The sequence below is a fragment of the Apostichopus japonicus genome, chromosome 14 (genome assembly GCF_037975245.1).
Source record: "Apostichopus japonicus isolate 1M-3 chromosome 14, ASM3797524v1, whole genome shotgun sequence".
In the NCBI taxonomy this organism is placed as follows: Eukaryota; Metazoa; Echinodermata; class Holothuroidea; order Aspidochirotida; family Stichopodidae; genus Apostichopus; species Apostichopus japonicus.
The window spans coordinates 6,981,252-7,007,804 of record NC_092574.1 but is presented as its reverse complement, the minus strand read 5'-3'; the positions used below and the strand labels follow the sequence as shown (position 1 = coordinate 7,007,804).

The 26,553-nt window shown below is 37.4% G+C and overlaps 1 protein-coding gene across 1 annotated transcript; it reads left to right on the top strand.

The window, feature by feature from the left end:
* Window positions 1-996: 996 nt before the first annotated feature.
* On the top strand, window positions 997-22,339 carry LOC139980227 (glutaredoxin domain-containing cysteine-rich protein CG12206-like). The gene is made up of 4 exons (XM_071991744.1): window positions 997-2,151; window positions 2,633-2,869; window positions 16,619-16,684; window positions 17,190-22,339. The coding sequence occupies exons 1-4, from the start codon at window positions 1,774-1,776 to the stop codon at window positions 17,367-17,369; spliced, it is 861 nt and encodes a 286-aa protein (XP_071847845.1). The 5' UTR covers window positions 997-1,773; the 3' UTR covers window positions 17,370-22,339.
* The last annotated feature ends 4,214 nt before the right edge of the window (window positions 22,340-26,553 follow it).

Sequence of the window (26,553 nt, the reverse complement as noted above, 5' to 3'; positions counted from 1 at the left end):
CCACCCTTGTTAGTTCATTTTCCATCAAACTTTCTGTAACTCGGAAAATTAGTTTGATATTAGTGATCTTTTGAAAACCTTGTGATGCACATATGTTGTTTCATCAATAATGAGACAACGTTCCCCATTTATTCTCTGCTCCTAATAACATTGCATTGTGCCCACTGGTCATCATTGCTAAGGTAAACTATCATAGAATCTACCGTAAAATTGAGTACCTTATGGTACCGTGTCGTAGTAGTTAATAAACACAAAACCTTGCGATGTAATTGCTTTTGTTTCATCAATAATGAGACAACGTTCGCCATTTATTCTCTACTCCTAATTACATTGCATTGTGCCAGTGGCGTAGGAAGGTACTTTTGAGTGGGGGGGCTGAAGACTGATGGCCGACCTGGGGGAGGGGTCTAAGGGGAGGGGGTGTCCCCCTCCCCTTTGGAATTTTTTGCATTTCCAGGTGGCCTCAGATGCGATTTGGTGCAATATAGCACACTTCAACACCCACTCCATTTTGTAAACTTAATTTTGTATTTTCACCTGGCCTTAGATGCAATTTGGTGCTCCAAATGAGGTTTTTTTTCTCATTTGGAAATGAAAAAGGGGTTTTCTGACTTGCGAAGCGGGGGGGCGGAATGATACTTCCGCCCCTCCACATTTTTCACTGGGGGGCTGGCGCCCCCCCAGCCCCCCCCCCCCCCCGGTTCCTACGCCCTTGCATTGTGCCCACTGATCATCATTGTTAAGGTAAACTATCATGGAATCTACCTTAAAATTGGGTACCTTGTGGTACCGTGTCGAAGTACACATTAGTTATAAATCACCGAAGAGTCCTATTTACTGCCTTCCATATCTATACAAACAACAGAGCCATAAACATTCCAGAACAGCGTCCTCTATTACGTACGAAATCCTCTGCTGCCTAGTTGCATCAAACAATAATAGGTTTGCTCATGGGTTAGGCCTATAGGCTGTAGGATGTAATTGAGTATAAATATACTTAGGCTCACTCAGCAGCTCGACGTTCAAACAGTAGTAACCTTTGGACGATAAGGACGGCCGAGTTAGGCTATGTTGTTTGCACAAGAAAAGTAACTTTTATCTTATCTTCCTCAAGTTCAAACTGGATTGTGGTGATATAAACAAGCTTCTCCTCACTTTGAAGCCTATTGTGTGTTTGCGAACATTGTTGTTTGTTGGGTGAGACATTTTAGGGCCTAAGACGAAAATTGTGAACGTGACTTGTGTTGCCTATCCTTCTGTTTGTTACTGTAACTTGTTAGAGCTTAAGCCTAACTTAGCCATAGCTATCTAGGCCTTAACAAGCTAGGCCACCAATACCACATCAAATCAGCAGTAATTTACGCGACAAGGGTCTGCATTTGTTATCGAGGTTGTGCCAGTTGTAACTCAGGGTCCATGAAGAACTTGGTTACTTTCATTGGTAACCCTAGGCCTAAATGGTAATTAGGCTAAAGCCTCCACTTGGCAAGAACCAAAGTTTAATGAATAATTAATGCAGTAGGCCAATGTCCCATCACAATATTTAAACCCTCATTTTCTGGAGAAAACTATAGTGGGCCTACATAATAATTATTTGTTTAGTTTTGACCTGTGAAAACTTTCAAAGTTAATTATTTTTCCTTTTGCGCCAATTTTGCTCCAACGTTGCCTAGCAAGTGTGTGGACACTTAATTTAATTACACTGAGACTGTTTGTTGGATTTTGACCTCTTTGTTTTGATTGAGGGAGAAAATACGAAGATAAGAAGTGACCATGGCTAACTATACTAATGCAACACTCACGTCTAGGCGTAAAGGACTGGCTAATAGCTTAAACATCATTGTGGAAGGAGAAGTGGACGAAGGAATCGATTTAGACAGTCCGTCGAGTACAAGCTCTGCTCAAGATTCCATCGGTAGTTCAAATGGTGATGCAATTTATTATAAGGACAACCAATACAGTCACGTCATGCCACGGTCGTCGTCAAAGCATGTGGATGAAAACAGAACTCTAAGATTTGTGGGAAGAAGAGGGCTTGCAATTGGTGATGGCGAGGATATCAAAAGTGCTAAAGGGACAGTGCGAGGAGTCAAAAATAGAGTGAGAGCTGGAATCGCTAACTTTGAGTTTCATCCACTGCATGAAGGAAGTGTAAGTATTGATCTCATTTTCACATAAAAAAAACTTATTTATCCCTTCACAGTCTAATTTCAACAATTGTTAAATACAAAATTTAGCCTCCCCTCCTCCCCCCACGAGAAACAAAAATTGGTTTTGTGAAATAATTAACATCGAATCAGTTACACTTGAACAACTTCTGGACAACAAATTCAGTGAATCCAAAAGAGCCTAGCAAAGAAGTATATAAATTTGTATTATAATATCACAATTTTTTAGTAAGACTTGTCTATATGTAATATATATATTGGTTCACAGATGTTTGGAAAGTTTTAAAAATAGCTGGCATACCACAATGTAAAAGAAGGACGACATACATGCATTGAAAAAGATTCCTTATGATTTGATTTAATGGCATATCAACTCTAAACTTCTTAAAAAAGTCATCTTATTTTCCTTTCCTTTCATTTTTTTTTATGTGTTTCTTTCTTTAACCACACTTGAAATTTTCTAGCAAATGTTTGAAGAGGATGTTGGCAAGATAGTCATCTTCACAACGAGCATGAGAATCGTACGACAGACGTTTGACGACTGCCAGTTGGTGCGAAAAATATTCCAGAACCATCGTGTGAGATATGAAGAGAAGGACCTATTCATGAACGCAGAGTACCATGACGAGCTTATTGCCCGACTCGGTGAGGGCCATCCTGTTACCTTACCGATTATCTTCATAGACGGTGAACTTATAGGGGTAAGTTTAAGGTTTTCTTTATTTCCTTCTAAGTAAGAGCACCCTCCCCCTCCCCGCCCCCCCCCCCTACTCCTCCTCTAGATGCAAGAAGCCTAAAGTCATGATTTTGATTAAAAAAATTGATATGAAAAAAAAAATTGATAAAAAGTTGATATATTCCAAATGATTTTAAAAAGTTTGCTCAGCAATGCACCAAATCACTTTGGACTATTTTGAGGTTACTTTTAGTCATTATCAAGTCTCCTTTCATATAGTTAGAAGAAAAATTCATATAAGTTTTGACAAATTTTTAATTGTCTCTTTCATATGATAAAACATGTATAAAAGTGTCAATAATGTTACCAGGATTTTAAAAGTTGCGTCAGCGGGGCGCAACATCTTACAAATGTTTGCGTCCGCTCAGAAAAACTTGCGTCCCTACAGTCCTCAATGAAAACATGAACTTTAAAATATCCCAATAGGAACGCACGATACTTTGTCACAATGACCCCTGACAAAACGTTGGTTTGTGCGCAACGGAAGTCTATAGTGATAGGTCTATAATGTTCATGAAGAAAAAAAATGGAATGATGAAAGCTGTAACTAGTATACAATAAAGTTACTGTCAGATTCTAAAACAGGATATTTGTCGTAGATGAGTTACCATACTGGCCTTCTGTACAGGGTATACAACTCCCTTACATAGCGTCTGTGAAACTTTTGTTGGCTATGAATACGCTGTAAATGTCGGAAACCAAATTAAAGTCAAACAAGTGCCTGGAGAGAGAATCAAGAATAAAAGTACTGCACTTTTAACTGATTTAATTGAGGCCCTTTAAATGATTTAGTAAATATTACGTATAGATCTCGACGACACAAGAACACTCCCCTAACTTAGTACTTGCTCACAAAGTTTATGAGCCTCTGCCGCAAGTTACCATTAACTGTACAAACCCAATGCAATTTTATTCTTTTTTATTTAAAGAGATCTTATATAGTTCAAGAACAAAGATTCCTTTTTTCCCCCAACCACTATATATAGGCAAGTTGGCCCAACCCTAGCCAGTTCCAACCCTTTCCCATTACAGTATACATGTAAATAACTCTTCATCAATTCATGCACAAAGGATTGGAAGAAATTCTGGGTTTTTTGAGAAGTGGCACTTTTTTGAAAAGAACGAAAGAAAGATATTCAAAAAAGTGTTTGTTATGCTTTGCATCAAGGCCTAGTTGTGAGTGTGTGTACTTGGGTTTGTTCCCCCCCTGCCCGCCCCCCCAAACAAAATATCCTAAAAGATTATGTCCCATACGCAGAATCCTGCCTTCGTAACCATGCTGAGTGACTGGGCATTCAAATGGCATTGTATGATAATTGCTGTCTAGTTGGATGTCTTGATAGTCTCGGGTGCATGCACGTCTCATTGTGAAAATTTATTCTGTACTCGACGCTATGTACATTTGTTACCAACAGTAGGTGAACCGAAATTGACTAACATCTAGGCAAACAACACTTGTTTAGAAGTTGTATTTATAATAATCCTATATTTCAACTTCTGTTACGTGTACATTAATGTGTGTTTTTACACGTACTATGTGAACTGTACACATATATTCAAGATATGGCTTAGAAAAGACATCTTTTTACTTCCTGTTTCCTTGTAATCTCAACTCATTTTTTGCTATTAAACAGCTTCTCCGAGGCATTGGACTATGGCTCTGTGCACTGATAAAATTTCCTTATCGTCAAATGTCAAGTAGGCTTCCAACTTGAATGACGCAACCGTCTTCTATATTTATAGTATGTCGTCATTACTTGCAAGTTAATTCCTCCCTCGGGTGATGGAGAGTCCGAACTCAGTCATTAACACCTGTTGGGAGAGGTTTCAGTGTTTATCCCGAGTCCTCGACACAATCAATTTTGATTCGAAGCTGTCATATAAAACGGTCTTAATGATAAATGATTCCGTAAATTAATTCCCCGTGCATAGCAACACAGAATACAGTATCTGTTAGATGTGAGGTTTTAAAGTCTGGTCGGATTGTTTCATTCAGATATATTTTTCAATTTGACTCTACAATTCTGGAGGATAATTGGTAAAGACCTGAGGTTTCTTAAGTTTGTTAAAATTATTAATTAGTCCAGTATGGACAGGTTAGCAGAAAGTGCATATTGGGAAGGAATTTCAACAAAAAATTCAAAAGTACTGTAATTAGTTAATTAGCACAAAGTTTAAGACCTTGTTTAGAACCTAAATATACGTTCACAATGCACCATTTCACAGCTACGTATGTATTTTACTCGTTCTGGAGGGACCCCTACTGTACATGACCCTATCCCTCCCCCCTCCCTTACATGGGAGTAGTCCTCAATGACCCCTGGTACACAGCTCCTCCTTGATAAAAGCCTGGATTTTCCCCGGCTCGGTGACAAAATGTTCAGATCTGGAAGCAATTGGAATCATTAACGGTTAAGTTTGCTCGAAACCCTTCATAAAATGAAACAAAAAGAGAGAGGAGGATTTCTTACTTCAAGGTCAATTGTTGTCATCCCTTGAGTGATACTTGAAAGGCTTCTCAAAATTGCAGACCAAAGGCAAAAACTTGTGTAAATTGTCTTGCCATGCAATTCAATGAAAAACCATGTGCAGTATAATATTGTTAGAACGTTGCATCGAAAGTAATCAGCAGGGCCACCAGAAGTTGCTACTGTACCTGTAATTCGCGATCATTTTTTGCCTACTGCCTCGACAAATGACCTTTTTTATACTAACACTACCCCCACTTTGCCTAAGTGAGTAAGTGGCTAGGCCCACTTCCAAACCCACCCATAACAGGTATATAATGTTTCATAATGTAGGTCTAACACTGTCACTAAACAAATTTAGATAGATCCTTTTCATCCGATTCATCGCATGACGCACAGTACCCACTCCTATTCCTAACATAAATGACCTTCTCATCACTTTCAAGTTTACAGTACCATTGAAAGTAAATCAAAGCACAACCGCTCGTAAACATCTCGCAGATTTAAGAGTGAGTGTTTCACAGTCTAATGTACCCAAGAGTTCACTCAGACAATACTATAAACTGTGCAAACTATCTTTTCCATTTACAAGAATGTTTAACTAACTCTGCAAAATTTGCAGGGAAAACATTATTTGTGCGAGTGAGTGTGACATTATCTATGCAGTATGCTGTCTGTCATAGAGAAGTTGTAGTGAGCGTTCCAATGTTTTTTTTTGAGTACACAATCTGTCTGTGTGTGGCTTGACACTTACAGATGTCAATGTAAATAATGATATGCCATTCTCACTGCTAAATTCTTGTTTGACTGGATAGTATGTACAGTGTAATGACAAGTTTATGGTTTGATGGTTGAGCATTGGTTAAATAGCAATTGAACTATGAAAGGGAATTTTGGGGAGCATTCCTGCGACAAAATAACTAAAATTCAATAAAATTAGAAAATTTATTATCTTTTTAACGACTCCATTGTCTTTGAATTAAAGTCGTAATGGAGACAGTTAGACAAAAATGCTTAAGGATCTCAAACTTTGCAACGTCTGGTCACGCTTTGTACAATCTACAGTATGGACAGAAGGATTTGTTCAACATTTCAAATTGTGTAAAGGTCACAACTTATAGTCTTATAGTCGACTCAATACTGTAATACAATTGTGATCCAGATGCCAATTTTTCTCATTTCCAATTTCAAACATCATGATCTATCGTTCAATTATGGCATACGTAAATAGTTTTTTTTTCGGGAGCTGTCCTTTGTGGAGCCTGCTCTTTCATCTCCGCACAAAAGACGTTTTTCTTTTTCATAGTGATTTAATACACAGCATGTAGAACTGTCATTGTCCCTGGTACTAACAAAGACCATTTCAATTTTTTATTTTTTTATCAATTATCAGATATTTAAAAAAAAAATATTAAATAAAAACCAATAAGAGTTATCTTCTCTTTGGTTAGTTCTTTGTAAATAGTTACACCCAGTCAGGGATCACCTGGTAAACTCTATGTACTCTGTGAGTCATAGTTTTCAGGTACACACAGTTACTGTGTTATCAGCGCTCTATGTAGTACTGTACTGACAAACTATGTACAGTAAGTTTGATCAACTGTAAGTTAGCCTTTGTGCTTGTAACCTTATATATGTTTATTGGTTTACTAAATGCGTTGAGAAAGACACGGTCTAATTACTTTATGAATACTTATCATAATATAATGGGTACATGTTATAACCTATGTAATACTGTATCATGTGTGTGTTCCATAATCTTTATAGTGTAGTAGTATGCTCCACAAAATCACTAAGTACTGTGTATATAAATTATATATGTGGAGGCTGGAAGTTTTTTCTCTGTTCTTGATTCTCCAACTCATTACGATTTTAAAATATATATATATATATATATATATATATATATATATATATATATATATATACACACATAAGTAGTGATGAGGCACATGGTATATGTGTGCATTTTTTTGTGTACTTTTGGACATGAATTTATGACACATTTTCAGTACAATTTACATTTCTCATAAATTGTAACATGTTATAGTGTAACATCTGTAGTGTAACATGTTATATTTAAAGTTTATATGTGAGCACTGTACTATACATTATGCAATTTTGCCATTCAAGGGTACAGAAGGAATGTAGGACGGGATCGAGGGAGGGTGGGAGAAAAGAGGGGGGATGAGAGAGGAAAATAAATCTCTTGTTAGAAAGAGCCATCTCCTGTATACAGCTGTGCTTTTGTTTGGAAGGGCCATGCGGTCCGGTATCAGTTTTGGGATGGATCAGAAGAGTATTGGAACCGTAAGTGAGCATATTGTCATGGATGCAAGAATCTACTATGTGGGTCTTCGGTTTAACAGCAGGGCTAGAGATATGCTAGAAAATCAATTAATGGTCAGTGCTGTCTCTGCACTAATATATATCCTTATCGCAAAACGTGTTGTATCCTGCAAGTTCTTTTACGATCGTATAGAAAGTGCGGGGAAACCGGGAAGTGTTTGTATTAGTCAAGCCTCATTAAACAAGATGGATGTTTCAGTTACCGACAGGTGGTAAGAATTAATTGCCACTTCTCAGCTCAGTTGTTTAGTTAACAACAATTGTAACTGTTTGTTCATTTAGGTATATAATTTTTTTTTTTTTTTTTTTTGGTCTTAAAAATTTTAGACCATATATCAAAATGGGAAAATAATTTCCCCATTGTTTAGAATCACCCCTTTTTCCATAGTTTTTATAAAAGCCCAGTGTACATAAGACACAGCGAACACAGTGTTAAACACTACATTTGATGGAAAATTTGTAACATAAAAAACGCATCAGACCCCTCGATTTGAACCCAATGATTGACTATAGGATAGGGGGAGGATCAGACCCCCGCGCTCACTGTTAAATTCGTATGCAGTTAGGGGTTGACCCAGGATCAGTGGTGACCTTGTTAACTTCCGTTGTTGTCCATTACAAAATGAGGTAATTTATATTTCAAGTAGAAGAAGGCGAAAAAAAGTCCAAACTATAGTACATATTGTTACCTGAAAGATAATGAGGGCGGTATTGAAGAATTTAGCATGCATAGACTTCGGATGTGTGACCTGGTTAATTCACATTGGCTTCGGCTTCGAGTACTACATTTCTGTATGCTGCCGTGTTGTACGAATCTAACCGTAATACTATTGACAGTCTTTTGCGATCAGCGTTGTATCCATTGCTGACTTCTGCAAATCCACGGTCCCCCTCACAATTTTGCAAGGTCGGTAAGAGTAACACCACAGTTTCCCCTTTCGGGAAACCAAGAAGGATCGGGAGGGACAGACAGTTCTATGGAGGACATCAAGGTCACTACATGGAAAAGATCAAGAGATGTGTATTTGCAATTTGTAATCTCTCTGTCACAGCTGGTAAGATGTTAGTGTTTAACTTTGACTCTGGAAGAGGATTAGAGATAAAACTTCAAACTTTTTGTCTGTCTGGCTGACTCATCCACCTTTACTGAATATATATACAAGCACCTCTTTATTTGTTAAGACAACTGTCCATTGTTGTCTCTTGAGGCAACAATCATCCTATTGTAATCCTATTAAACATGTCCAAAGGATGTAAACAAGACATGTTAGACTTTGACAGAACCTGTCTGGTGCTTACCTCATAAAACCAAATATTTACAAATAATATTACCTTGTAAAAAAGCAACTAACACCTCTTTGGACAGTAGAGTGACAAAGTGAAGTCAGAAGTACGTACAGTATGTAGTGCTATATGTTCACAGTGCATACTGTACACTATTTACAGTACTTATTAGAAACAATGGCAGTTTTGTTTCAAGCATCTCTTCTTTCCATTCATCCTCCCCCCTCCACCCTCCCCCACACCCACTCCCCCTCTCCAACCTCCAATTAAGATGAAATGGGTAATAGAAGATAGAAACCTAGTTCACACATGGAGTTGTTATAGAACAACTCCCTGGTACAGGTTCCCCTAGAAGTTAACGATAGATTAGAGTCACAGTCAGAAAGTGATTAACAAATTACTTTTGTGCTGTTAACCAATTAGTATACCCCCCCCCCCCGTCCCCCACAGTAGAAAGGAATAAAGTACAGTGATTTTGAGAGTTGGGTAGGGGGGAAGGTGTGGGAGAGGTTTTAAGTGTGTACAATTGAATTCCGGAGTTGGGCGTATCCCACTGTGCGCACTCGTCATTGAGCCGTTATCGGTTATGACAATAATCATTAACTTTAGTAATGAACCCTTGAGACACCCAATGTCAAGTAATTGTTTGTTTTAAAAGAACTTTAGAATTTATGATAAGTTTTAAGCTTTACATTTGACATCAGCAGGTAGAACAAAGATGGGAGGGAACTTTGATTTCATTCTGACGTGCGTTCATGACTCGAACCACGGGCGTGATTTAGTAGCAAGTGTAAATATTTAGTTTCAGACGTAACATTTAGGGGCGGAAGTTGGCAAGACAGACTCATTTTGTGATATTCTATTGACTAAGTACAGTATATTGTGCACATTTATCCTCCGTGGTTAGGACAACACTCAACATGAAAGCATAGTTCCGTAAAATAAGATCTAAGGAATCGAATCCATCAATTATGCATGAACTACTGTACATGTATACTGTACCTGTTTAGTGTTTCATAGAGCAGAGATGTTGAATTGTTCATGAAAGTAAATCATTTTCCTCCTGGGGGGAAAAAAAAATCAAACTTTCAAATGAATGCCATGACCCTGTAAGCTGAAAGGAAAATTGAGTTTGCAACCTGACTTTACCGGTCCGCTAAATAGATTAGATTTTATCTGGACAAGGTCCATTGATCTTATAATGTGATTTAAGTTGCATCTCTGGTATATACACATATTTACAGTATAATACAAAGAACTGAAAATGTAAACAAAACAGAAATTCTCATGAGAAAAAAAAAGTGAAAAAATTGTAATAGAAATTTTATTTTTTAAAGGGAGACCACCATCATTAGAGACCGCAAAATGTCCTAGCTTTAGTCTATTTATGGTCTTTCGTCAAACAATATTTGTAAATAATTTGAATTTTGAGAGTTGTCCTATGTTCCTTTATGTCATAAATACCTATTGTGCAGAGTTAGCTATGAAAGAGTTAGCTATTAAAATCATCTCATTTTCAATGAGTTGAGGGCCTGCATGCATGGTGCCCTCTCTATATTTGTAATATTTAAAATATCTAGCACTTTTCTCCACACAAATTTTTAGCATTTTTTTTGCAATGAGCAAATTGTACTCAAGAGTTATAATGTTTGAGATCTATCATCATTTATGTTTTCAAAATGCCAACCAAAATTTATTTAAATCATGTATATACATTGGTACAATATATTCATACATTAGAACATGTACAGTGGAGGCTACAGTATGCATACTATACAGTGGACTGGCATACTGTGCTCATTGCTCAGTATTGAAAACTGTGTTATCCTGTGCAATTCAGTAAAAATACTGTAACAGGTTCACCTTGTTGCGTTTACATTGATGAATTGATTTTCCTGATATCACAGCTGTTTTTTTTTTTTTGTCAGTGTGTTTGTATGTGACATCAACAGTCTCTGTGTACGTCATTGTTGGTAACCTTCACACGCCCTGTTATTGAAAATATCGGTGATTCATACCAGTACTGTCAGTACACAGTAAAAGTATATACAAGAATATCATGTGTCAACCCATCCGTTGAGCAGTTTCTCAGTTTGCATATCTATATATATCGATATATTTACTGTATATAAATATATATTTTGATCTATACATATATTTTTATCTATATATATATATATATATATATATATATATTTTCTAAAACTTATATACTCCTTATTTGTCAATTATGAGTCATATCTTATTTCTCTGGTTTTCTCTGATAATATTTTCTTTTGGAGTAAACGTGGATTTTCGTTATAATACATATATATATATATATATATATATATATATATATATATAATATATATATATATATATACATATATGACATATATATATATATGTATATTATGTATATATATATATATATAAATATATTATATAAATATATTTCAATTATATACATATATATATATATTGCAAAAACGTTGATTCTTCACTTATCATCAATTGCTAAAACTAAAAATCAGTTTTGTAACCTGTTTCTCTGAAGTACTGTAAAATGCAGACACATATTCTGTTATATGATATATATATAGAACTGCAATTATTTCTGAGACACTTTTCCCTCATAAATCTTGTCACTTTATTAGTCTCTGAGAATGCCTAAATTTTTCTAGTTTTTCATGATCACCAAGGTAACTACTGTACTATGCATTGACTGTTTCCATCTGGCATCCATCATGATCTGAAAGTCCTCTATTAATGGATTGCAATCACAATGCTATGGCGTAATACAGATAGATTCTCTCTCTCTCTCTCTCACTCTTTCTTGCTCTCTTGCAATTTGAATACCGCAATGAAAAGTATGAAAAGGTCTTGAGAATCATGTGAAAATGCATAAATTCTCCACAGACATAAAGTACAGTTGTACAGCATAGTACAGTACTGTATGTAGTATAACACAGTAACGGTACAGCAATACAATTCAGTGTATGAATAGTACAGTAATATTAAAAGTGTAATAAAAGTTTGTAAAGCCTGATCATATTGGTTGTGAATTTCAATCATTTACGGTCGTGGAGGGTGAGCTTTAGGAATCAATTTTGGCCTAGTATGTAACCACACGCCCTGCATGTACCTGTAGTATCTAGTTCAGAGAGCTGGAGAAACAAAATAGTAACTAGTACGTAGTTTCCTTTGTTACGTATATTTGTTTATATGTCACTCCCAGCGAGTTGGGACTATTTGCTAAGTTAAGGCTAAACTATGAAGTAAAATTACGAATGATTAATCTCTCCTGTCCTCTCATACAGTGTATCATGATTGCAATTGATCTACTGCACTCCTACTGACAACATGAACAGTTCCCAAACTTTATCAGCTAGAAACAGGACAAGTCTTACTGCTGGTAGTGTCAGTGTAAGTGCTTAAAGGCATTGAATACTCGCCCCAAACCGCGTGCTGCCATCTGAAAAAGTTAACTTTCCGTTGCTGCAAGTGACGTTTTGTTCGTGTCGCTACAAAATGCAGACAGTAATGAAATGTGATACCTTGTTATCTTTAGCTGGACCAAAGATGTCCATCACTGTATCGTTTATACACTGTGCTGTGGGTATTGACCGCAGCTGTATGTACTGACTGTACACTAGTGTCTAATTACCGACGGTAGCAAGCTGTGTGTATTTTCTGTGATCGATGGTGGTGTCTAACACTAGGTCAGATTACCGGCATTAGACGTTTCTTTCTGCGCGAGTCTTCACACCCTATAAATGTGAAAAAGATCTGGTTTTATTATCAACGAAGAGACTACTTGATAACATTTATGACTTCAAATCAAATGTTAATTGCAGCTTTCATCGCTACGGCCATAAAAAATAGGAATTTAATTAAAATGTTCTTCTTGACAATTTCAGAGTACTCAACTTTAGATCTTGATATAAGTGAGTCATTTATGTCTAACCATTTATCATAGTAAAAGAGATAAAGAAAAAAAGTAAAACAGCCACATACAAGCAATTTGACTAACTGTTTGGCATTCAAAGTTTTATACCAAATTACTCTGTTTTGAGGGAAGTACTAAAAAGAATCTTAATGCTTTTTACTTTCTCCCTTCCATTTTTTATTTTGATAAAGTTCTTTTTTTGACATTTCCAAATGTCATTATTAATGCACTAAGTGTCAGTAATAACTGTAGGCTGTAACAGCCCATCAGCAGTTTGAAAATAACCAGGTTCAGAGAAAGTGTATAATAATTCACAGCCACTTGGAAAGCTGTGATATGCAAAGCAAAGATTTATAATTTATGGCTGAAAGTACAGTAACCGTGTGGTACATGCTCAAAATAGACTGTTACAATCTGTAACAGTCTGTTGCAGACTGTAGCAGTCTGCAACAGACTACCACAGTCCGCAACACGGCTACAGACTGTTACAATCTGTAACAGTCTGTTGCAGAATGTTACAGATTGTAACAGTCTGTTGCAGACTGTTGCAGTCTGTTGCAGACTGTAGCCGTCTGTTGCGGACTGTAGCCGTCTGTTGCGGACTGTGTCAGTCTGTTGCAGCCTGTGGCAGACTGTAGCGGTCTGTGGCAGTCTGTTGCGGACTGTAGCGGTCTGTTGCAGACTGGCAGACTGTAGCGGTCTGTTGCAGACTGGCGGTCTGTTGCGGAATGTGGCGGTCTGCTGCGGACTGTGGCGGTCCGCTGCGGAATGTGGCGGTCTGTGGCGGACTGGCTGTCTGTTGCGGAATGTGGCGGCCCGCTGCGAACTGTGGCGGTCTGCTGCGGAATGTGGCGGTCTGCTGCGGAATGTGGCGGTCTGCTGCGTACTGTGGCGGTCTGCTACGGAAAGTGGCGGTCTGCTGCGGACTGTGGCGGTCTGCTGCAGACTGTGGCGGTCTGCTGCAGACTGTGGCGGTCTGTTGCGGACTGGCGGTCTGCTGCGGAATGTGGCGGCCTGCTGCGGAATGTTGCGGAATGTTGCGGTCTGCTGCGGAATGTGGCGGTCTGTTGCGGACTGTGGCGGTCTGCTGCGGAATGTGGCGGCCTGCTGCGGAATGTGGCGGTCTGCTGCAGACTGTTAGAGATTGTTTTAAATTGTAACACACTGTAACAGACTTACAATCATAACAGGACAGTCTGTTACAGACTGTAACAGTCTGTTACAGATTGAAACAGACTTTGTGCAGCAGATTTTAGGCTAAGAACAACACTTGGCATATATCCAGGATTTCTCAGTTCTAAAGAGAGGGCCCGAAAAACAAATATGTATGAAAACATAGATAAAATGTAAGGAATGCTTGCGTGTGAAGAAGCTAACTTTTAGTGCCATTTCTTAGGAGAGGGGGGCGTGGATCCCCTCTCTGGATCTGCCACTGAAGAACTTAATAACTGAGTTTATGGAAAGGTGTGTGTGGCACTCTGTACAGTATGTGCGTGTTTGTGTATAAAGTGTAAAAGTTGTGGTGCTTAACCCTTTAAACATAAAGTATTGTTACTCAATGCTTTGTGTACATTCAACTGCTGTTTCGAAGTTTGACAAAGATATGACACAAAGTCCCCAGAGATACATGATCGTGATATTTATGGTTGACTACCCCACAATGGTACAGTTTAATATCACATTGAAAGCATACAGTGTATTAAAAAAAAGTTGAAAGATTAGTCTTTTTTGAGGCCAAAGCCCCCTCACATGACTTCACCCTGGTCATTTGTAACTTGTCACACCCACACACCAAAGTGTGCATAATTCAAACAATCCCTCCCAGGGCACTTTGACAGCATACCACAACTATGTGTACATAGTTTACCTCGCAAGTCCCCATTTATACACCTAGGTGCCTCGCCCAAGGACAGGACGTAATGATCTGGCCAGGACTCGAACCTGCAAATCTTATATCAAAAGTCCATTTGGCTGCCTTCACCACTTGACCACAAGACACTACTACAACTTAACTTGTAACTACTCATAGCAACAGTTATTATAAAATGGTGTGAATTGATATCATCACACAGCTGCTGCCTGTATGTATACAAGGTATAATTATATGCTAAATATGGATTTGTTGTACGTATATAATTTCAAATGGTTCGGAAACTGTCGATTAAATGGATTTGACTCGGCCTTCTTTCATTTGTCAACTGTATCGTAGAGCTGTTTACAAAGAGCAGTAAAAGGTTTACGTACAGTAAGCCTTCGGTAGCTTTTCATGAGCGGCATTGTGCATTTCAGCCTTTTAGTTTGTTTGATGGCGAAATTGCGCGAATCTCAGAAAAAGTGGAAACAGGATTTATGACTTAATTCTCGAGAGTGATTTCATCCCCTGGGGCTTAATTATGGGTGAACTGAGTTTGTGCTCAAAATGCATAAGAGATGAATGAAGCGGAGATTTTATTGGTTTTCATATACCGTAGAGGCCAGGTGTATCGTTGTTGTGTTTCATTGCTTCAATGATACGTGAGTTGATGTACAAGTAAATACTAAGTTTACTCTCCGACATCTGTCGACGTTTAGAATTGTGCAGAGCTTTGAAGGATCGGAGAGAGAACATTGATGGAAATATTCCGTGCAGATGATCGTAGTTTAATGATGCATCGTAAATAGCTGCGTAGTATAGGCGCTGATGAAGGTTACTGTATGTATGATGAGGTGGTCTTTTACGCTGCACTGTGCAATTATACATATATGCTATTTCAGAGAGTACCCGAGTATAATAAGTTTAATAGTTGGCATCATTTGCTTGGGGGTCATTCCGTGTCAAATCACGGATGGCCGTGGTTTCGACCTCTTCTAAAAATCACCCAAATTTTTTGTGTGCTTTGACTGAGTCCTATAAAATAAGCATATTCTGTAAACTTCAGTTTGCATTGCTTTGAAACTTGCCGGAATCATAACCTTTGAAATTTTGCAATTTGTCACCACTGTAGCATTTTGGCATTTTTGTGACTTTTTAGGTCTGATTTCTCAGCTAGAATTAAACATCCCACTACCTTCCTATTCCAGAAGTCCGTAGATTATATACCATAAAATGGAAAAAGTAAACAATTTAGGCTATGAAAGTATTGTCTTGTGAAGTTACAGTAGGTCAACTTAAAAGCTTCACATCTGATGATTTAGTATAATGGACACAACCTCAGTAATCTGTGCACTGAGTATTACCACCAAGATGCAGTGTGGTCCATATTAAAATGCATATTGCATTTCCCTCATCATCAACAGTAAGACTTTTTTGCAGAATTCAATTCTCCCGAATGGTGACATGGAGACAATTACATGTACAGTAGCAAGAGACTGTAATGACACATAGTACTTACCTGTCTCCACACAACCAAATGCACAGTACTACTTTCACTATCCTTTGTACATAAAGCAATATAGAAACCTTATAACGTCTCTCTGACCAATTGTTTGGCCACTTCCCTCTCCCCCCCCCCCCTCCATCTCTTGAAACCGAGAGAACCCGCCAAAGGTATTGGATTGTCATTTCTTTTACAGGTAGTATTTCTTGATTTACACAGTAAGCATTGTTATCATCTCTCACGGTAAACCACTACAGCATCTCTAGTGTCATTTCACATTCGAAAATTCATTTTTTTTGTTTTTTTTGTTGTTGTTGTTGTTGCAGGATGTCGAGAGGCTTGAAAAATTAAACGAGACCGGAGAGCTCCGGAGAATTCTGGAGAGATTTGAGGTAAGGGATTGAGCAAGATATCTTGTGATATAAAATTTGTCTTCTTCTTCTTCTTCAGTTGTTTGGCCAAAATGAAGTTCATTTTTTGACCTAACAATAGAGTCTATGGGACCATATGCTATGTATACATATAATAAAGGTACTGTACTCTACTCTATGTTAACTGTGCAGCTATTCCTTCTTTCAAAATGTAATATTTTGAAGAAACCCTCTTAGGTTGGGAACACCGGCTTGCACCGCCTCCCCTCTCGCCTCCACACCCCTCCCCTTACCCAAATCACGAAATTAATCGTAAAGACTCACTGTAGCAGGAGTGAGAGAGAAAAACCGTGTAGGAATGAGTTCTACTAGCAGAGTTCACCGTATCTAGCTCATGTAGCTGTTACAAAGACAACGGCAACGTCCACATAGACACGACACAGGTCCGTTACTGTCGACGTGACGGTTAACTGTCCTCTAGCAGAAGCACTCTTATCACAAGCCCATCTTTCGTTTCTTCCCACAGAAATATACGCCTACCTCTAACTGTGACGTCTGTGGAGGGTTTAGATTCGTGCCCTGCAAGTCCTGCAGTGGGAGCAAGAAGTCACTGAATCGCAACGACTTCACCGACCAGTTCCACGCTCTCAAGTGTACCAAGTGCGACGAAAACGGCCTCATGAAGTGCCCGGACTGTAACAAATGAGTAGACCAGAGAACAGTCTTTTAGCACGGCAGCGTTGCCGGCTAATTCATCTCTGAATGAATATTCATTATTGGCAGCTACCAGGTAGTCCGGAAATCTGGAAAACACTAAAACCTGAGAAATATTTTGAGTCCATTTTTATTCCCCAGATGCAAGACACATAATGGTTACCCCATATCCAGTGATTCATATCCTTGAGGTTACATTTTCAATCATATCACTGGTGCTCGCCTTTGCTCAAGATCAGAGCCAGTGGTTCTTACTTCTCTCCTTGTTGTGGTACTCATTGAGATCTCCCCCCCCCCCCCCCTCCTGCCAAGTAGAACTTAAACATGATCATATTTCATGATAATCATATTTCATTATCTCAAGTCATGGAGTTAATATAGCTTGCTAGGAAATATGAGATCGAAACCATAAACACTGGTAACTTAGAAACAGGTTTTTATTTTTCATTATAGTAATCTATGACAGGGCACTCAACTTCAGGGTAATTGTGATGCTCTGCATTGATAATAAAATCAGTCCGGTAGTTTTACAAACTTCCAATTTTAAGAGCCCAAAAAAAAGAAGATTAAATGAATTGGCAATGTTGTAGGAAATACAAACAAAAAGTGGTAAACATTTGAACTTCTTCGTTTATGTGATTATCCATTTCCTTGGTAGTTTCGTCTTTGCGGGTTTCTCTGTGTATTTCATTAAGCTTGTTTTTTTTTAATAGTCCCTGATGTAAATGGAGAAAAAAAAAAGTCGATTTCAATTTGTACAGAGAATTGCATGGCAAGAAATGCTTGCTTGATTAAACCTTGTAAGTAGCTTGGGGTTTAATGGCTGCAAATGTTGGAATAGACGGCAGGGAGAATGGGTTAGAGAGATGATGTAATCTGCCGTTGGCCTACAGGAGCTACTCGAGCCTCAGGCATAGAGGAATGGAAATGTGCGGCAATGATAAAGGCGATGGCATTGTGATCTTTCGAGAATAAAAGGAAGTTTAGTGAGCTTTGAGGTTAAGAGTTTGTGGAATTGTAATATGAAAATAAATATGGATGATAGATACAGAGAAGAGTTAATATTTTTATGAAATATTTTTATGAGAAAGGTGTGCATTTCAGGAAACATATATATTTTAGATTTTAAAGAGAAAGGCATATTTTAATTTGAATGAGGAATTTTCCTGGGTAAAACAAAATTTCAAAGTGTTTGTATTCGAAGACATGATCTTTGGCTTCTTTGTCCAAGCTGACAGGTTTAATGCACAATTTCATAACCGAGCCCAGATAGTCGACGGTTTTTAAATTACAGTTAAAGATTGAAGAAATATTTTGGTAGCTCCGTTAATGTGACATTTTCAGCTCTAGGAGAGAATAATAAATTAATAATACACCATATTGGTAGGTGACATGCATAATCCAGGAATGAGCCTGGGGTAAAAAAAAAATCAGGGAACTTTGCAAAACTTGCGATATAGGCTCCAGTTTGCGTATGCTACAGTTTGTTAGGATAATAGTTTTTGTCCCCGAGGTAGAAAAGAAATCACGGATATTTCGGGAATTCTCAGAAAAAAAGCTCATGCCTGATAATCTTGATATCTTGTTTCTGATTTCCAGGTAGGGTTTTTTATGAAGGTTACTATAATTGCAAGAAAAGTTACTCCAGGAAAATGGATCATGCCAGGTAGTCTGTGATATCATCACAACACAAGGATTTTAAAAGGTTGATGTTCCTTCCAATGTGGTGTTGTTGATTTTGTTTCTGCTTGAAATGTGATATGATTGAAATGGTTCTCTAAGCTAGTAAAATTTACTCTGAATTCAAGGCTAAATGCAATTTATTTTGTAAAAATATTTTTTCAATAAAATTTGCTGTACATATATAAAGTCAAGCAAAGCCATTTTAAACTTCAGTTTCCATGGTGATATTATTTACTACACCATACCCCAGATACATTCTTGAAATCACAGCAAGGTTAACAAAAATCTTCACATCTTCGTGATGGAATGTCGGGCTATGAACACACAGTCTTCTTTACTGGTGCAGAAAAGTCTCTGTTTAGTTTCTTGAAAACGATCCAAATTCTGCCATTCATAACATACATTTTTCTTCTTTGTAGGTAGAATTGAGCCTACCTGCCTTATTCAGCAGTCTTATCAAATTTTGTCATTCATCAAGCTTTTGTGTTTTGAATCACATATTTTCTGATGTTTTTTTTTTTTTTTTTGGTCAGCAGTTCATGAAAAACTTAAACACATGTTAACAATCGTGTTTTTTTATGCTAAAGTTCTTAAAACTTGTTATAAGGAGCATTTTAATATTTCAAGATATCCGAGAGGTATTCATGGTATTCAGGTATTCATGGTGAATGTAAACAAAAATGAAAATTGTTTAGAAAATGCAGCCTTGTATACTCAGACCTTCAAAATGATGGTTTAAGCTTTTTGCCAAAAAAAGAGAAAAAAGTTGATATTAAGACCTTAGGAAAAGATGTAATTTTAACCAAATTATTCCAACAGTTGACTGCCATCTTAGACCTCATCAAGAATTTTCATCACCTTGTGTAATTCGTAAATATTTCTGAATCATTCCATTAGATACGTTCTGTTAAAGGAACAAAATGTTTTTTTTTAAGCCCTCATCTGTATCATCTCAATCAAACCTCCCCCATCCCCTCCCCCCGGTTCTGTTAAAGGAACAAAATGGTATTTTAATCCCTCATCTGTATCACCTCAATCTTACCTCCCCATCCCCCTCCCCCCACCCCCCTCCACTTCCCCATCTACCCATTGCGATTCAATTGTAACTCTGTATTTATTTACAGATTTAAACGCTACGTTAGACTGAAATGACTAATTCTTGAAATATTCTGGCTTTCATAAGTTACCTCAGTTACTTCTGTTTCAAGTCTAAAGTATTTAATCAATTTATCGATTTCCTGGTGGATTAATTTAACAACAAAGAAATCATGAAACCTACTCTGTCAGCTTATTGGATGATATGTGATCACATGATAAAAATATATATGTATTTAATATTCAAGGTATTCTAATACAACCTAGATTCTTTCATGGTAAATGTGCATTTATTCTATATAAAATAACTCTATTTATTTGCTATTTTTCACATCTTTTTTTATGATACTATGACAGTTTTGTGTGCCTTGAGTGGTGTGTCGTCAAGTTTCTATCGTCAAATTACCTCTCTCAACGAATACATTTGGCAATCCGTCATGTTGTTTTTATTCTATGAATATTCAATAGCACTTTCCATTTTTTTCTCTTTCAATACTTTTGCAATCTTACACCAATTCATTCCATAATTTAATTTTTAATTTTAAAGTACTTTTTATTAGGCTTTCATGGAACTAAAGTCAGAATTATATTTTTCCCCTTCTCTTTATTGCAGTTTGTTAAAATATGTGAAATATGTTGTCACGTGACATTAAGTGTAAGTGTATGCATTGTAGTGGACATCTGGTAATGTTGTATGTCAGTGCAGTGGGTGGGTGGGGAGGGGGGAATGGAGAGGGGTGGGAGTAGGGTATGGAGTATTTGAGAGTGTCACGATTGCTAAGGGGTGATTAGCATCATTAGAGAAAAGAAACACCATTTTCACTGCCCTGGGCAAATAACACAAATATATTACTCACCCAGAGAGTACCCAAGGGGTGATTATGTAGTTTAGGATCAGACAGGGGTGTAATGGGTGTCCCACTCCTCTCCCCCCCCCCCCCCAAAGAAAAGTTGAAAATAGATCATTTGTATAGTATCTCATCTGCTTCAAAAATAAATTTAAATTATATTGAAACTTAATGTAAGTTTCAACTTTTCTAACGATTTCTTTGTCCTTAATCGTTCTGTATTAAATTATCGCTGTCCATTTTTGGGGATTGTGAGTATTCTATGACAGTCACCAATCTCTTAACCTTTGTCAGTCATTCTAGCAGAATTTTTTTTTCATTTTGTAGCATATTTGTGAATTTTATGCAAATAGATGATATCTGTTTTTTAAGAAGAAATGCTCGTCAATTAGTTTGCGGAGCCTCATTGTTGAACGAGACACAAACCCAGACATCGTCTTAAACCTATGTGAATGAGAGATTTATGTTTTAAAATGTTTTTTTTTTTCTTTTTTTTTCTAAAGTTCTTTCATATATACTGACTGAAGACTTGGTCAAGTCCAGCAATGACATCACAAAGCTCCCATTACCTGTGTATTAAATGATTCTCTATATATTATATTTCCACACATATTAGCGATATTTCCAATTTTGTTAAAATGAAGATTTTTAAGATGATCTAATGAAGCTGTTTGCCAGTTATCGATACCGTTTTATTTCCATGAAAATATGAAAAGAGAAAAACTAACAAATATCACTTCCTATGAGCTCTAGGAGAGTCCCACATTGGCTGTGACATAAGTGGCATATCCCCATCACCCCCCCCCCCCTCCCTTCTGAAATGGCTTTTTAAACCATCCCTCCCAAATTGATCAAGACTTTTTTCTTAGATGTCAGAATGAGTTTTTTGATAACAAGCATCTCTTACATCATTTTTAGTGTGGTGTCCGAGCTCCTCTGGTGGAAATCAATTTTCACCAGTTTCTAACCATTACATCGACATCATTACTTCCACACCTATCACCTCGACAACGAGAATAATATGAACTTAATAATGGACTCTATTTTCGATGGAAATCGTGTCGGAAGATTGCTATTTGCAAAAATTGATGAAGATGGGAGAGCATTTTGTATTTTTCTAAGAGGGATATTGGAAATAGAAAGAGATAGCTGCATATAAACATTGATTGCATTTTGTGAATGTCAAAATGTGTGACTGCAACGTTGGAATCGTATTCAGTGAGAGATTTTAGCCTTAGATTGTGTATTATAATAAGATTGTCAACAGGCTGTGTGAAATGTCATCAAGATTTGGAAAATAAAGAAAAATAAAACCATATCATCAGCTACAATGAAACATCTGTTTCATCATTTCGTCGTTTTCTTTGTATGTTTGAATTTGAATTTCTCACAATGACAGTTAACCTGTAACAGTAATCTGTCAATCTGTCTGTAAAAGGCCAAGAATACACACTGTGCTGGCATGTTCATATTAAAATTGAAGTAACTCGATAATAATAAAGTCCAGGCGAATCACAGTCCGAGAAGGCAAGGATTTATATCATGAAATCCTTATATAGATAACAAACAGCCCCCCCCCCCCTATTTACCCCATGCGTTGACATACACAGATTGTGAAACTAAAACTGTCGAGATATCTGTTTTCACAAATTCCACACTTGTTGATACAAAAAGGGTATGTTGACTTCTGTTAATATTCAATAGCACATACTTTCAAATCGATAGACTTGTTTGCACCAGAGTTTTAACATTATCAAAACAACTGGTCGCTTATTAACGAAAAAGTTTGAGAACCAAAATGCAAATATGCATTGGAGTTTCGATTACTTGATTGCAATAGACTTCTGCTTATTCACCAGAAACAGCTATTATAATATAAAATGGCCTGATTTCTACCATGAGATCATGTTGAAATGGTTTCCAGAGTTTGACTACTGGTGACCCAGATGACCATTGACCTCTACCAAAAGCAATTGAGTTTTTTTTCTATTCAATATAACGCATCCGCATACGACTTAAAAACAATCTTCATGCTTCCTAACTTGAGATATAGTGTTTACAAGGTTTTCAGTGTTTGACATCTGGTGACCTCAGATTACCTTTAACCTCCACGTTAAATAATAAACTTCTTCTCTATATGATCAATACACATGCCAAGTATAACAAGATTATTAAAACAGCAAGGGGTACGTACCCATAACGGTTTTTTTTTTAATTGAAAAAACTTGTCGCAAACTCGCAAAGACAAAACACCTATTTTTGGCGCAAATAGAAATTGCAACTCCCAGGTCCATATCTGCTTCCGTTCGGGAGATACGTGGTCCCAAAGTACAAGATAGAAATACGTGTTCTTTATAAGTGCAAAATTTGGGAAACCCCCTCTTTTCAGCCCCTCTCTTGTCTTCTAGGAAACACCCATCGACATTAAAATTAGATGTGGAGTAGAAGACACCCTTGTCTTTGTTATACATCACTTTCGTGTAATCATCTGACCGGGAAAGGCTTTTTTGTCTATATTATTTCTATTTGCGCCAAAAATAGGTGTTTTTTCTTGCAAAGTTAAAAAAGTACCTCATTTTGGTACCCAATTCCAAAATAAACCTCAGATTCGTAATCAGCATGTCGCGAACTACCAGAAAAGATACACATTTATCGCCTTTGCGCCCTCTTATGACACTTTTTTCGCTCAGTTTGCAACTTCACATGAACAAAAGAAAATGGAAAAACTTTTAGGGACAACAAAAGATTTTAAGCCTTTGTTCGTCCTAAAAGTTTTTCGCTCTTACTTTTTTTGACGTGAAAAAACTTGTTGTCGCAAAATCGATAAATGTGGATCTTTTCTGGTAGTTCGCGACACGCTGATTACGAATCTGAACTTTATTTTCGAATTGGGTACCAAAAAGAGGTACTTTTTTCACTTTTCAGACAAAACACCTATTTTTGGCGCAAATAAAAATTGCCAAAAATTGACCCAAACTCGATTTCGCCCAAAAGACGTAACTGGGAGTAATCGATGCTCAGGAGCCCAAATCTGCAACTCCCAGGTCCATATCTGCTTCCGTTCGGGAGATACGTGGTCCCAAAGTACAAGATAGAAATACGTGACTGTTCTTTATAAGTGCAAAATTTGGAAAAATCCCTCTTTTCAGCCCCCTCTCTTGTCCTCTCTGAAACACCCATCGACATGAAAACTAGACGTGAAGTAGAAGACACTCTTGTCTTTGTTATACACCAATTTTGTGTAATTATCTGACCGGGAAAGGTTTTTTGTCCATATCATGTCTATTTGCGCCAAAAATAGGTGTTTTGTCATGCAAAGTTAAAAAAGTACCTCAATTTGGTACCCAATTCCAAAATAAACTTCAGATTCGTAATCAGCGTGTCGCGAACTACCAGAAAAGATACATATTTATCGCCTTTGTGCCCTCTTATGACACTTTTTTCGCTCAGTTTGCAACTCCACATGAACAAAAGAAAAGCGAAAAACTTTTAGGGACAACAAAAGATTTTAAGCCTTTGTTCGTCCTAAAAGTTTTTCGCTCTTACTTTTTTTGACGTGAAAAAACTTGTTGTCGCAAAATCGATATATGTGGATCTTTTCTGGTAGTTCGCGACACGCTGATTACGAATCTGAACTTTATTTTCGAATTGGATGTATTTTGAGTGCGTGGGAGGCAAAAAACCTGATTTTAAAAAATCCGTAAGGGTAACTATCCCTTGCAATTTTTGCCAAAAATTGACCCAAAATCGATTTCGCCCAAATAACGTAACAGGAGTTAATCGATGCTCAGGAGCCCAAATCTGCAACTCCCAGGTCCATATCTGCTTCCGTTCGGGAGATACGTGGTCCCAAAGTACAAGATAGAAATACGTGTTCTTTATAAGTGCAAAATTTGGGAAACCCCCTCTTTTCAGCCCCTCTCTTGTCCTCTAGGAAACACCCATCGACATTAAAATTAGATGTGGAGTAGAAGACACCCTTGTCTTTGTTATACATCACTTTCGTGTAATCATCTGACCGGGAAAGGCTTTTTTGTCTATATTATTTCTATTTGCGCCAAAAATAGGTGTTTTTTCTTGCAAAGTTAAAAAAGTACCTCATTTTGGTACCCAATTCCAAAATAAACCTCAGATTCGTAATCAGCATGTCGCGAACTACCAGAAAAGATACACATTTATCGCCTTTGCGCCCTCTTATGACACTTTTTTCGCTCAGTTTGCAACTTCACATGAACAAAAGAAAATGGAAAAACTTTTAGGGACAACAAAAGATTTTAAGCCTTTGTTCGTCCTAAAAGTTTTTCGCTCTTACTTTTTTTGACGTGAAAAAACTTGTTGTCGCAAAATCGATAAATGTGGATCTTTTCTGGTAGTTCGCGACACGCTGATTACGAATCTGAACTTTATTTTCGAATTGGGTACCAAAAAGAGGTACTTTTTTCACTTTTCAGACAAAACACCTATTTTTGGCGCAAATAAAAATTGCCAAAAATTGACCCAAACTCGATTTCGCCCAAATAACGTAACTGGGAGTAATCGATGCTCAGGAGCCCAAATCTGCAACTCCCAGGTCCATATCTGCTTCCGTTCGGGAGATACGTGGTCCCAAAGTACAAGATAGAAATACGTGACTGTTCTTTATAAGTGCAAAATTTGGAAAACCCCCTCTTTTCAGCCCCCTCTCTTGTCCTCTCTGAAACACCCATCGACATTAAAATTATATGTGGAGTAGAAGACACCCTTGTCTTTGTTATACATCACTTTCGTGTAATCATCTGACCGGGAAAGGCTTTTTTGTCTATATTATTTCTATTTGCGCCAAAAATAGGTGTTTTTTCTTGCAAAGTTAAAAAAGTACCTCATTTTGGTACCCAATTCCAAAATAAACCTCAGATTCGTAATCAGCATGTCGCGAACTACCAGAAAAGATACACATTTATCGCCTTTGCGCCCTCTTATGACACCTTTTTCGCTCAGTTTGCAACTTCACATGAACAAAAGAAAATGGAAAAACTTTTAGGGACAACAAAAGATTTTAAGCCTTTGTTCGTCCTAAAAGTTTTTCGCTCTTACTTTTTTTGACGTGAAAAAACTTGTTGTCGCAAAATCGATAAATGTGGATCTTTTCTGGTAGTTCGCGACACGCTGATTACGAATCTGAACTTTATTTTCGAATTGGGTACCAAAAAGAGGTACTTTTTTCACTTTTCAGACAAAACACCTATTTTTGGCGCAAATAAAAATTGCCAAAAATTGACCCAAACTCGATTTCGCCCAAAAGACGTAACTGGGAGTAATCGATGCTCAGGAGCCCAAATCTGCAACTCCCAGGTCCATATCTGCTTCCGTTCGGGAGATACGTGGTCCCAAAGTACAAGATAGAAATACGTGACTGTTCTTTATAAGTGCAAAATTTGGAAAACCCCCTCTTTTCAGCCCCCTCTCTTGTCCTCTCTGAAACACCCATCGACATTAAAATTATATGTGGAGTAGAAGACACCCTTGTCTTTGTTATACATCACTTTCGTGTAATCATCTGACCGGGAAAGG

What these genes read in the sequence shown, in the direction of transcription:
- LOC139980227 (XM_071991744.1), top strand. Translation starts at nt 1,774, where the DNA reads ATGGCTAACTATACTAATGCAACACTCACGTCTAGGCGTAAAGGACTG. An exon ending in ATCCACTGCATGAAGGAAGT is followed by an intron (nt 2,152 to 2,632) that starts GTAAGTATTGAT and finishes GAAATTTTCTAG; the next exon opens with CAAATGTTTGAAGAGGATGT. An exon ending in TAGACGGTGAACTTATAGGG is followed by an intron (nt 2,870 to 16,618) that starts GTAAGTTTAAGG and finishes TTGTTGTTGCAG; the next exon opens with GATGTCGAGAGGCTTGAAAA.